Genomic DNA, 13,049 nt, shown 5'->3' on the forward strand with positions numbered 1-13,049 from the left:
AAGTGGATGAATTCTATTCATTTATATCTAAAGGACAGATAATGTACAATCCAGAAAAAAGCAACATTCTTGGTTATATTTATAGGAACGAAGTTTTCTAATGATCTCACTTGGGATGGGAGAAGAGATGACCAATTTTTCACCCAATATTCAAAACCACAGCATCCCCATCTGTGGTCATCAACAGAAGTACAATCCACAATAATTGTATAATTATGTGAGACGCATTACCATTTCTAAGTAGAGTTTCCAAATTTAGCAGTGTTTACATGTCTTCATTTCCACCAAAAATGTTGAATAAATAAATGCATAGGTTTGGCATAGGAAAGGATGTGTAATCACATAATAAGTAAACTTATCAGGCAGATATATTTTGTTTAGAAATCCTTATTTTGATTTCTCAGAACTCTAAGGCAAGGGATCAAAATATAAGGGATCTCGTAGCATAAGCATGCTTACAAAAGCAAATCGCATGGGATGGTGATTTGTCTCACAGCCTGAGGTACATGCAGCTCTGCTTTCTGTACAAAGTGGACAGGGCAGAAAAGCAGTTGGTCCTTGCCCTGCCACTGGAATGGCAGGAATAGGATGGGGTGGGTAGTAGTTCATTTATGAATATTTGAATGCAATCAAATAAGACTTTTATTGAGCTTCTACTCTGTATCAAATACTGCATTATCATTAGGTGGGATGTAAGCTGATAGATAAGATAAAATGTACCCTCAGAAAATTAAATAGGTCTTGTGACCTATTTAATTGATACTCACAAGAGTATCAATATGAATTTTAATGACAATTAACACCTTCTGTTTGTGAATGTAACTGGATAATTTTTGATATATTAACTGATATATTTTCCCTTCTCAGTAATTCTTGTTACCTATGAACTTTTTCCCATACAGACTTTCTTGGCACACTGCCTCAGGAACAGGATTATGCTACAGAACAAAAAGAGCAAATTCTTGGCTTTTGAATTCCAAAATCTAAAATCTTGGCAAAAACAATATGTTTAGAAGGAAAAATTGATCTGGAAATGGTCAGCATCAGTTTTTCCTACCCCTAAGACAAAATAAACCTAGGGGAAAAAACCTGTTGGGGATAAAAAGTAGCAAAAGTAGAAGAGTTAGAACCTTGAACTGGTCATGGAGCAGACACCTGTGGTCCGTGCCCTCCGCTCTGACCCCGAAAGTTGCTGGTGCAGAGGAGAGACAATAGATGCTCCAAAGGAAATAGAGGAAATGAAAGGGAATCTGGCCAGCACCCACCCCTACCCTATAGCCCCCACTGCTGCCTCCAGGCCCAGGTAAAGCTCCACATACTCCACATATCTCAGACTTTTAGGATCTTTCTCCAACATGCTATGAAGACAGCAGAGAAGCACATATGGCTGGGAAAGTGTATCTAGATGGAGAGGACCCAAAACAGGCTGAAAGTTTCCCAACATGTCCCTGGAGTTCAGGACCAGACCAAATATTTTCCAAGTGCTCAAGAGAAAAAGTCATGAGAGACCCAGATGGACCTCAGGCACTGCAGAATGATGCCCAATTCAGCCACTACCTGTGTGACTGATGAGAAACCCTAAGGACTGATGCCTGTCCCCCAACTCTCTCCCCTTCAGATGCTAATGCACCCTGAAAGTGTCCTAGATCTACACAAACACTCCGTGTTCACTACCCCACATAAACAACTATCCATCCCAGAAGAGCTGCCACCAGGCTCTTCATAAACCCAGCCTCACCCATGCATACATATTTAACCAGCTTCCTTCAGAAATATTCTTGCAGAGTTCCACTAAATCTTCTATGCTATAGGCACAACTGCTTTCTTTTTTCCATTCTTTGGAAGTAAAGAAAAGGCCAGGACAACACAGTCTGTATAGCAATCTGGTGCATCAGAAGAATGGAAAGAATAAAGTCTCCAATGACCCTAGGTTCCTGATCCATACAAGATCTTCTTTCTGATCTCCAGAACCCAAGCCATGAAGTGGGAAAAAGTCCTCTAGGTGGCCCGTTTCCCAACCTGGTGGTACTTAGTGCCCTTTCCTTCTTGCAATGTCTTCTCACTGTCTTCCTAAAACAACCTGAAACTCACTCCCATTAAAGTGACGGGATTCAATAGTTTGAGGTTTAACTCCAACTCCTTCTCTGTTCGTGCAGCTATCCAGTTGTTAAATCTACCTGCTGGCTCTCTCCTTTCCTTTCTATTACCTGGAAGTGCTGCTCTCTGAATATTCCTTTTCCTCAATGCAGGAACATGACAGATTTGCACTTCCCCTCTTTCTTGAGGTAGATCATGGCCAGCCTTGTGGCCATGTGAAACGTGGACAGGAGTAACATGGGCTGCTTCCTAATTGCAGTAAGCAACACTGCAGCTGGAACTGCCTCCTGCAGCTGGAACTGACAGCATTTCAGATGGTGGAGGCCCTGTCACTCTGATTTCCAGAGTAAAGGGCATGTAATGGGTCGTTTCAGTCAATGGGCATGTAAAGTGAGCAAGCAATAAACACTTGTTAAATGAACTCGCTGGCTGTTGCTGCATAATAATCCAACCCATCCTGACTAATATGCCCAGGCTGTTACTGGGGTTCAGGCTCTCATTTCTCATCAAAGCTTTTAACACATGCCACTCAAAGTGTGGTTCATACACAGGTATCAATCCACAAACTATTGCTGCTCTGCAATGATGTAAGTATAGAAATTGAGAATAAACATTTAGAAATTCTTGTAACAGTTAAGCTGATTAATTTGACCTATTGAATCTAATAATAACATATTTGGAATTGTCTTTCCCCCAGATCTTAGCACAATGTCTTACCCATGAAGTTGCTATCAAAATGTTTGTCAAATTAAATTGGATTATTGATTCATGATTAAGAAACAGAATTATGTTAGGATTCCAAGCACTGGCAGGCAGATCTGAGGAGTACTTGGGGTGCAAGACCCTTCTTCATTGAGGTGAAATGATCATTTATAAGTTTCTGGATTTTCTGTTTGTACCAGCACAAAATTTAATGTCAACAAGCAGAGAAACTTTCTGAGTTCTTCTTTATTTACTATTAAATATTGTTTTAGGTTTGCCAACATAAAAGCATTGAGCATGAATGTGTTTATCCTCTGGAATAAAACTCTGTAAATATATTGCTTATGAATATGTTTTTCAGAATTACCCACAAACAGCTTGACATTTTGATACATTTGTTCAAGTATCAGAGTATAATGTAATTGATCCCAAAATCACTTCCTAACTCTCTCCAGGACTGAATAACTTTTTCCTCCCAAAGACTCTTTGGCACACACTAATATATTTCTCTGCCTCATACAAGAAAAAGACAACATAATATTCTGAAAACAATACAGTGCTAGGTATCAGGAGACCTGGATCTAATCTGCATTACCCACTCCACTCGCTTGCTACTACCTGGAGCTGTTACTTAACCATTTGTGCCCTAATTTCTCTAGCTTATGAGGATAAAAAGTTAATAACATGTAAGTAACATCAGCTCTGTTGTGAGCATCAAGATATAGGGTTCTGAAGCACTTAGTAGTGAATAAAGTACAACATGATTATAATTTTGCATTTATGTATAATATTGTCCTTGTAATGCTCTTGAATTATTTTGTACCTAGATTTTCTCCTTTCAGGGGAGACAATAAGCTCCTTAGAGGTTCACTGTGCACTTTTTCTTTGCATATGATCCAATGCTGAGTCCCTTGGGACAAATAATACACATATGATGATCGTTTGAAAACTGTTTATCATAAGTTGTTAAACCCCTTCACCGTTAAGTAAACTACACAAACTTTATACACAGCAAGACAAGTATTTCTCAATTCACACTAACAATGGGTGTTTAGAATTTTGGCTAAAGAGAGTTGTAATTGCCTGTCTGAATTCCTTGAGGGTAGAGGTCATGTCTCACCAATCTTTGTATCCCTAGACTTACCACAGTATCTGAGCACAGAGAAGGAGCCCAGTTTATATGGACTGCATTATGTACCCTTCAAATTCGTATATTGAAATCCTGTCCCACAATATGACTGGAATTGGGGATAAGGCCTTTAGGGAGGTAATTAAAGTTACTGATGTCATAAGGATGGGGCCCTAATCTGATGGTGCTGGTGTTCTTATAAGAAGATGAAAAGATGACGCCAGAGAGCATGCACTTGCACGTGCTCTGACCCTCTCTCTCTCTTTTTCTCAATCTTGCCATGCCTCACAGAGGAAAGGCCATGTGAGGACACAGCCAGAAGGCTGCCATCTGCAAGCCAGGAAAAGAGCCCTTAAGAGTCTGCTAGCACGTTAATTTGGAACTCCCAGCATCCAGAACTGTAAGGAGATAAATTTCTGTTGTTTATGCCACCCAGGCTATGTTATTTTGTAATGGGTGTCCTAGCTAAGATACCAGTTAATGTCTGAAGATAAACTGATAAATAAATAACCTTTAATAAAATACTTCTTATTACTTCCACTTAGTACCCAGAAACCTAAAAGGCCAATCTCTGATTTTGCTTAAATTGGCTTTGGGAAAATTTTCAAAATCATTTAAACATTATAATAGCACACCTACCTACTAGACATTTGATTTTTCCATCCACTTTCCTTAGTGAGTACAAGCAGTTCTTATCCAAAGATCATTAAGAGGATTAGACTGCAAGAATGGGGGTGGTAAGGAACAGAACAGTTATTGGCCAGAAAGAAGGGAAAATTCTACTATTAATTGTTCAGAGGATAGCACATTATTCTGCACATGTAAACACTCAAGGTAAAATATGGCAGATGAATAAAGAGCTTCTGTATAGAAGAACTATAAACTTTGGCAGGAACCACAGTGCTGCAGCAGTGAAGAGGCCTCCTGCTAGGGGCTGCAATGGAAAAAGTGACCTCAGAGAGGAATTCAGAACAGAAATACTCAGAAAGAGATGAAACACCATGAAATTTTGGTTAAGTCATTTGGTTCCAGGCTTATAAAAGGGAAAAGCTGTTTTAGTAAAAAATAAAAAATAAAAATAAAAATGCTGACTACGTGAACTTTGCAGATTTCTCGTCTATTCTAATTGTAAATTTGAATTCCAAAGTACCTCTTCCTTCATGTTCTTTACAAGAGATCTATGGTGTTTACTAACATATTCTTCTAAAGAGGCTCAGCCTGGAGAAGCAAATACTTAGTCTGGAGCCATAGGACCTAGCTTAGCGTTCCACTGAGCTGCCCCAGCACAGAGGGCACACTGATGAGGGACTCCAGAAAAGAAAGGAAAAGGTGGCACCAGAGAGAAATCCTCACGTGCCATTTCCCTCTTTCATGCCCCAGCTAAAGAAGGCACCCCTTTTACAGAAAAGTTTATACTGGCATACCTTGGAGATATTGAAGGTTCAGTTCCAGACCACTGCAATAAAGTAAATATTGAAATAAAACAAGTCATACAATTTTTTTGGTTTCCTAGTGCTTATAAAACTTGCATTTACACGAACATGTAGTATATGGCGTCATGTCTAAAAAACAATGCACACACCTTAATTTGAAAATCCTTTATTGCAAAAGAGGCTAATGATCATCTGAGGCTTCAGCAAGTCATAATCTTTTTGCTGGTGGAGAGTCTTGCCTTGATGTTGATGGGTGCTAACTGATCAGTGTGGTGGTTGCTGAAGGTTACGGTGGCTGTGGCAAAGTCTTAAAATAACATACAATGAAATTTGCCAAAATCATTGACTCTTCCTTTCACAAAAGATTTCTCTGTAGACTCTGATGCTACTTGATAGCATTTTACCCTCAGTAAAATGTTCAAAAATGGAATCAATCTTCTCAAACTCTGCTGCTGCTTTATTAACTAAGTTTATGTAATTTTCTAAATATTTTGTCATTTCAACAGTGTTCATAGCATCTGCACAAGAGGCAGATTCCATCTCAAGAAACCACTCTTTGCTCATCCATAAGAAACAATTCCTCATATGTTCAGGTTGTCTCATGAAATTATAACAATCCATTTACATCTTCAAGCTTCACTTCCAATTCTAATTCTCTTGCTATTTCTACCACATCTGCAGTTAACTTCCTCCACTAAAGTCTTGAATGCTCAAAGTCATTCACAAGGGTTGGAATCAACATCCTTCAAACATTTTTACCTCCTCCCATGAATCACAAATGTTCTTAATGGCATCTAGAATGGCAAATCCTTTTCTGGAAGGTTGTCAGTCTACTTTGCCCAGATCCATCACAGGAGTAACTATCTATGGCAGCTACAGCCTTACAAAATGTATTTCTTAAGCAATAAGACTTCAAAGTCAAAACCACTCCTTAACCTTATGGAATGGATAATGTGTTCACAAGCATGAAAACAACATTAATCTCCTTGTATATGGCCATGAGGGTTCTTGGGTGACCAGGTGCATTGTCAATGAACAGTAATATTTTGAAAGAAATCTTTTTTTCTGAGCAGTAGGTCTCAATCGTGGGCTTAAAATATTCAGTAAACCATGCTGTAAACAGATGTGCTTTCATCCAGGCATCGTTGTTCCATTTATAGAGTATAAGTAGAGTAGATTGAGCGTAATTCTTAAGGACTCCAGGATTTTCAGAATGGTAAATGAACATTGGCTTTAATTTAGTCATCAGCTGCATTAGCCCCAGACAAGAGGATTAGCCCATCCTTTGAAGCTTTGAAGCCAGACATTGGCTTCTTTCTAGCCATGAAAGTCCTAGATGGCATTTTCTTCCAATATAAGGCCGTTCTGTCTACATTTAAAGCCTGTTATTTAATGTAGCCACCTTCATCAACTATCTTAGCTAGATTTTTTGATAATTTACTGCAGCTTCTACATCAGGATTTGCTGCATCACTTTGCACTTTTAAGTTATGAAGACAGCTTCTTTCCTTAAACCTCATGAACCAAGCTCTGCTAGCTTCAAACTTTTCTTCTGCAGTTTACTCACCTCTCTCAGCCTTCACAGAATTGAAGAGAGAGTTATGGCCTTGCTCTGGATTAGGTTTTGGCTTAAGGGAATGTTGTAACTGGTTTGATCTTCTCTGCAGACCACTCAAACTTTCTCCATATCAACAATAAGGCTGTTTCACTTTCTTATTCATGTGTTCACCAGAGTAGCACTTTTCATTTCCTTCCATAACTTTTCCTTTGCATTCACAACTTGACTGTTTGGCACAAGAGGCCTAGTTTTTGGCCTAGCTCATCTTTTGACATGTTTTTCTCACTAAGTGTAATCGTTTCTAGCTTTTGATTTAAAGTGAGAGATGTACTACTCTACCTTTTACTTGAACACATAGAGGCCATTGTAGGGTTATTAATTGGCCTAATTTCAATATTGCTGTTTCTCAGGGAATAGGGAGGCCAGAAGTAAGGGAGAGAAATGGCAGAAAGCCTGGTTGGTAGGGCAGTCAGAACACACATAACATTTATCAACTAAGTTTGCTGTCTATGGGCACAATTTGTGGCACACCAAAACAATTACAATAGTAACATCAAATATCCCTGATAAAAAGATCACCATATCAGATATAATAATAAAAAAAGTTTAAAATATTGCAAGAATTACCAAAATATGACAGAAAGATATGAAATGATCATGTTGGAAAAATGGTATCGAAAATCTTGCTTGAGGCAGGGTTGCCACAAATCTTCAATTTGTAAAAAACACAATATCCCCAAAACAGAATAAAGAGAATTGCAATAAAACAAGGAATACCTGCTTATATTAAAGCAGCAATGTATATCTTTCACCACCAGCACTTAGCCAGAATAGTGAGTGTTCCAGAGCTGGGGTTTATTGCTATGTGATGTGATCCTGAAATTCATTTAATAAATTAGGCTTTTAGAATGAAAAACTAAAATGCATACTTTCATATGGTTAAGAAAAAAAAAAAAAAAAAATATATATATATATATATATATATAACCCACCCCATCTACCCCTACCCTAAACAGGCTTTTATTTCTAAATATAGATCTACATTTTAAGCAAAGCATGAATCAAGTCACATATTTAATGTCAGTATAATTTTAGAGGCATGCCAGAAAGAAAAAGGGGATGTGAGTACGTAAAACTTATTTATATTTTTATTTATGCTATTTCCTACAGATTGAAAATAAATTTTCAAGAACACCACTTCTCCAGCTAATCTACTCTTAGTAGAGTCTGAAAATGCTGTGGTTATCTAGCAGTGCCCTCTGGTGTCCAAATGAATTGTTTTAGTTTGCCCAGAGGGAAAAAATAAGCCATTATATAATCAGACATGTCTATAATCAGCATTCATTCAATTGCCAAGTATTTACTGAGGGTTTACTATATGTGAGTTACTGTGCAAAGAGGCAGGATACAGAGATGTATTAAAAAATACATGATTTCTCGTTCTGTTCTTAAGGAGCCCTGTCTAACAGGGAGACAAATGTAAACTCACTTACAAAATTACTTAAATCACTTTATCTAGTTTTTCATTAAAATGAGACATACACAGCTGGGTGGCCTCCCTTTCCAAACAGTTCTGGGCCATTATTCATGTTAGGATGTATCTGGCTGGCTTTGGACAGAACAACTTTGGTGAAGTACACAGGGAACATTCTGAAATAGAGTAAACATCCCAAGACATACAGCAGGATTGAATTCTAGTTTAAAGAGTTGGAAAAGCACCTTTCACAGCCAACCCCAAAAGACACTTCTGGTTTTGTACTTATATAGGAGCCCACTGGTCAACAGATCCGACACACAAATCTGACATTATCCTTACATTTCTTTATGAAAATGCTATTTTTCTAGAATTATAATGAAAGCCCTCAAAATGAATCAAATGAGAGACTTAAGAAATCAAGAGACTCTAAGAATTTATCATAAACTGTTTTAGGATTCTTAGACCTGCAAATTTTCCACTAGAGTCACCAAAACACATATTGTTCCGAATAGGTCCATCTTCATGTCTTCTGGGGAAGCAGAGGGAGCCAGGAGTTATGGAGACCTCCCACCAAGAATAAAAGTGAAATTCAAATACCATCAAAGGAAGGAGTCAGGAATGACTACAGATGAAGAATGATGCTTTATACTATTTTGTGATATTCCTAATTTTCATCATTTTTCCATTCTTGTTATTGTTGTTTCCTAATCAGCCATGAAACCCTAGTGTGTAGGCAGGAACTATGACCTGCTTCCAACCAACGGAATATGGCAAAGGTGATGGGATGTATGTGATTACATTATATAAGATTATAAGGTCCATCTTGCTGAGACTCTCCTTTGCTGGCTTTGAGAAAGCAACCAGTTATACTGAGAAGGCCCATGTGGCAAAGAGCTGAGGGTGGCCTCCTGCCAACGGCACATAAGCATTGAGCACTCTCAAGGAACTGAAGGCTCCTAATAACCATGTGGGTGAAAAAGCTGACCCTTCCCCAGTCAAGTCTCAGATGAGACTGGAACCCTGCCCAACACCTTGACTGTAGCCTCACAGAAGTCCCAACTAATCTGTGCCCGGGTCCCTTACCCACAAAAACTATAAGATAATAAATGTGTGCTGTTTTAAGTTGCTACGTTTGTGGTAATATTATTTTGCAATGATAGATAACTAATACAGATTTCAAGACACCTTTTAATTTTAAAACATTTTTATTATAAAATACAAATAAAAACATTGAGAAAAGACAAAGTCATCCATTTTCTGCCTCCTATCCCACTATAACCAGTTAGTAATTTGATTTACTTTGTTATCTTTTTATCATATGCTTGGTCTGTTATTTCAGCCATGATTACACCCACTCATACACTTTTCTGTCTTGCAATTTTTACTTAATGTAATATTTTCATGTTTTTAATAATATTCATTACCAATTTTTAATAAGTACATTATGTACCATTTGTATATATCTGTTAATTGACTATTTCCTAGACCCAGGGATGGCAAACTATGGCACCACATTTGTAAACAAAGTTTTACTGGAACAAAGCCATGCCCGTATTGTTTATGTATTGTCTATGGCTGCTTTTGTGCTTCACACAGCAGTGTGGACAAGTTATGACAGAGACAATAGGTTTGAAAACCTAAAATAGTTACTTTCTGGCCCTTTATAGAAAAAGTTTGCCAATCTTTACCCTAAACTTTAAAGTGGTTTATAATTTGGGCTACTAAAAGTAATGTCACTTGGAACATCTTTGTGCATATAATTTTTCATACTTTGTACAATTTGAGAGACGTTAACAAAAGTGGAATAACTGGATCTAATTAATGAAGACATTTTTATGGTTGACTCTCTCCCACACTGTTGCAATATTCAAGCTATGATATGTGATAAGAATGAAAAGGATGGCTCAGAACTCCTGTAGGTAACATGTCTCTGGTCCCTGTTACTTAAGACATGTAAGTTTACACTCTGGATGAACATATTTTGAGTTTTGATTTAAAGTTAACCAAAAAAGAGAAATAACAGTAACTGCAATGGGAAGACCAATTTAAAGAAATCTTTTACTTTCTACTGGAGAGGAAAAAGTAAACAGAAGTGGGTGACAAGGTATATATAAAATGCCATTCTATGATAGCTGCAGTGGCCAAAAGGCACCGGGGAGAGTTGAGTAAGAGGAAGAGAATTGTTGGAAGTTGGAACAATTCTCTTTCTCCAAGAAAGAGAATTGTTGGAAGTCTCAACAATGAGCTGGCAGTGGCAGCAAGAAACAAAGAGGCAACTTTGAGTGTGGGATGACAAAAGCAGCACACAGGTCCCACCCATCTGAATACATCCTAGGCATAAACCTGTATACAACTGTAATTAAACTGTCTCTAGATAACAAAGTTTTAAAGAAATCACCCTATATTTTTTAAGGAGGAGAAAGTCTTCTACCTGGGGAAGTTTTATTCTTCAGAGTGAAAACCTTACGGAATGGGGAAGTCAACCCTCACTATCTAAGTCAACCCTGACTATCTCTGAGATAAAAGATGAAGCAGTCTGATGGGTCTCAAATCCAATCTTGTATGAATAAAACAAGCATCAGGAAACATAGATGTCATCTTCTAAGAGAAATAGTCTGGAAAAAAAAAAAGATCAGGATGGACTTTTCTCCGATAAACAATGTAATCCAAAAGCAAAATTAGAAAGATATTTAATGTAATTATCCAAATTATACCAACAAAGTATGTAAAGAAATCACATATAGCACATTTATCTTATTAAAATGTTCCTGTCAAAATGTCCAAACCAATTTAACATTTCTTAAAGAAGCGTTTTTTTACTTACAACTATTATTAGCCTTTACATTCCACCTCAGTTACTCACTAAATAATTAAACACATGATGACTTCATAAAATACTTTGGAAAACCATGAAATTCTCCAAAGAGTAAGGAAATCATTTTTTTTTTTTTGCAAAAATAACTAGGAACATGCTACTTTGAACAAAATATAACCAATTTTCTGAGGGATGAAAATCAAGACTTTTTTCTTGAATTTTCCCTGTGGCAAAGGAAGTGGCAGTACTGTGAATGACTTGAGTCACACTTAAAATCATGTCATAATTTTCCTCTTTTTGTACTTCTTGCTGTCAGTTACCTCAACACTGACCTGAGGGTCTGGCAGCATAAATCCATCAGTAAGTTTATAATAGACTATTGTAGAATCAGACTCCACTATGGCCAAAGTAAAAGACATCGGCAAATCTGGATCACCTTGCAATTTTCGAGATGCCTTCAAGATCTCCCTTATCCTGAAAATAAAGTCACAATATACTTAGGAGTTGCGGTCACTCAATTAGATGAGATGTGACAGAAGAAAGTACTAGAAAACTTGAAAACAGGTCACAAGAAACCAAACTGAAGTACAAAGAGAAAAAATAATTTTAAAAAATAACATCAGAGGTTTCTGGTATAGTATCAAATAAGTTTAACATACACATAATTGGAATCACAGAAGGAAAGGAAAGAGAATGGTATAGAAATAGTTGACAGTTTTCCAAAATCGTTGTCTCTGAATCTGAAGTGTATCTTTTATAGACTGCATACAGTTGGATCTTGTTTTTATATCCAATCTGACAATCTCTGCCCTTTTGAGTGTTTATTCAAATTTAAAATTAACATTGGTATGGTTGGATTCATGCCTGCCATTTAGCTATTTGTTTTCTATATATCACATGTCTTTTTTCTTACTCTCACCCCTTTATCACCTTCTTTTCAGTTAAATAGGTATTTTCTAGTACACCATTTTAATTAATGTATTTTTTTTTACTATAGTTTCTTGAGTTTCTTAGTGATGACTCTAGAGATTACTATTGTGCCTTAGTTCATCACAATTTCTCTCAGCTTAATACTAACTTGATTCTAAAAAATATAGAAACTGCTCCAATAGAGCTTTATTCCTTTCCTCCTCCTTTATGCTATTATTGTCATATATGTTTATATATTTAAATCCAGTAATATAGTGTTATAATTATTACTTTAAATAATTTTCTTTTTATAAAGTTAAGAGGAGAAAGGAAAATATATTAGGGTCTTTTACATTCACATATTTAATATTCCTGGTATTCTTCATTTCTTCACATAACATCTGGTGTCATTGTTTACTCCAATATAGCTTCATTCCTTGCCCCATCCTTTGTGTTAATACTGTCATATAAGTTACTTCTTAACGTGCTATAAGCCTGGTCAGTTGATTTTTGACAAAGGTACAAAGGCAATTCAATGGAGAAAGTCTTTTCAAGGATACTTTAAATGAAGATAGTAGTATACCTTTATGTCTACACATAAGATTATTATATGAATCAATTAAATGGTATATATGAAAAGACTTCATAAACTGTCAAGTGGTCATATTATGTAGTATATATACAGCTTTACTACCTTGCAAATTGGGATATAATATTTATAGATACCCCTGCCTCCACGATTATTGCTAAAACTGAATACTAACCCAAACATAAGGTACACTTTGCCATTAGTGGAAATACAGAAAATGTTTATTTTCTGAAACAGTGTGAATCCCATAAATTGACTTAGTCCTTGAAAAATTATTTCCACCTATGCTGAACTGCATTACAACTAGCTAGATTCTTATTCATAAGAATGATTTACTTTAG

At 36.7% G+C, this 13,049-nt stretch overlaps 1 protein-coding gene across 3 annotated transcripts in view; it reads right to left on the reverse strand.

Moving 5' to 3' along the window:
- TSEN15 (tRNA splicing endonuclease subunit 15) overlaps positions 1–13,049 on the reverse strand; it is a 43,836-nt gene that overhangs the window by 11,658 nt on the left and 19,129 nt on the right. The window contains exons 4-5 of one of the 3 annotated variants that reach the window (XM_009240151.4): positions 11,543–11,684; positions 9,582–11,010 (exon numbers count right to left, since the gene is read on the reverse strand). The exons of 1 other annotated variant lie outside the window; for it this stretch is intronic. In XM_009240151.4, the coding sequence (XP_009238426.1) occupies positions 10,990–11,010; positions 11,543–11,684 (163 nt within the window). In that variant the 3' untranslated portion in view covers positions 9,582–10,989. Of the gene's footprint in view, positions 1–9,581; positions 11,011–11,542; positions 11,685–13,049 lie in introns of those variants that run through there. One more of the 3 variants, XR_008511050.2, reaches the window with a different exon arrangement.

The sequence above is a fragment of the Pongo abelii genome, chromosome 1, assembly GCF_028885655.2.
Source record: "Pongo abelii isolate AG06213 chromosome 1, NHGRI_mPonAbe1-v2.0_pri, whole genome shotgun sequence".
NCBI lineage: Eukaryota > Metazoa > Chordata > Mammalia > Primates > Hominidae > Pongo > Pongo abelii.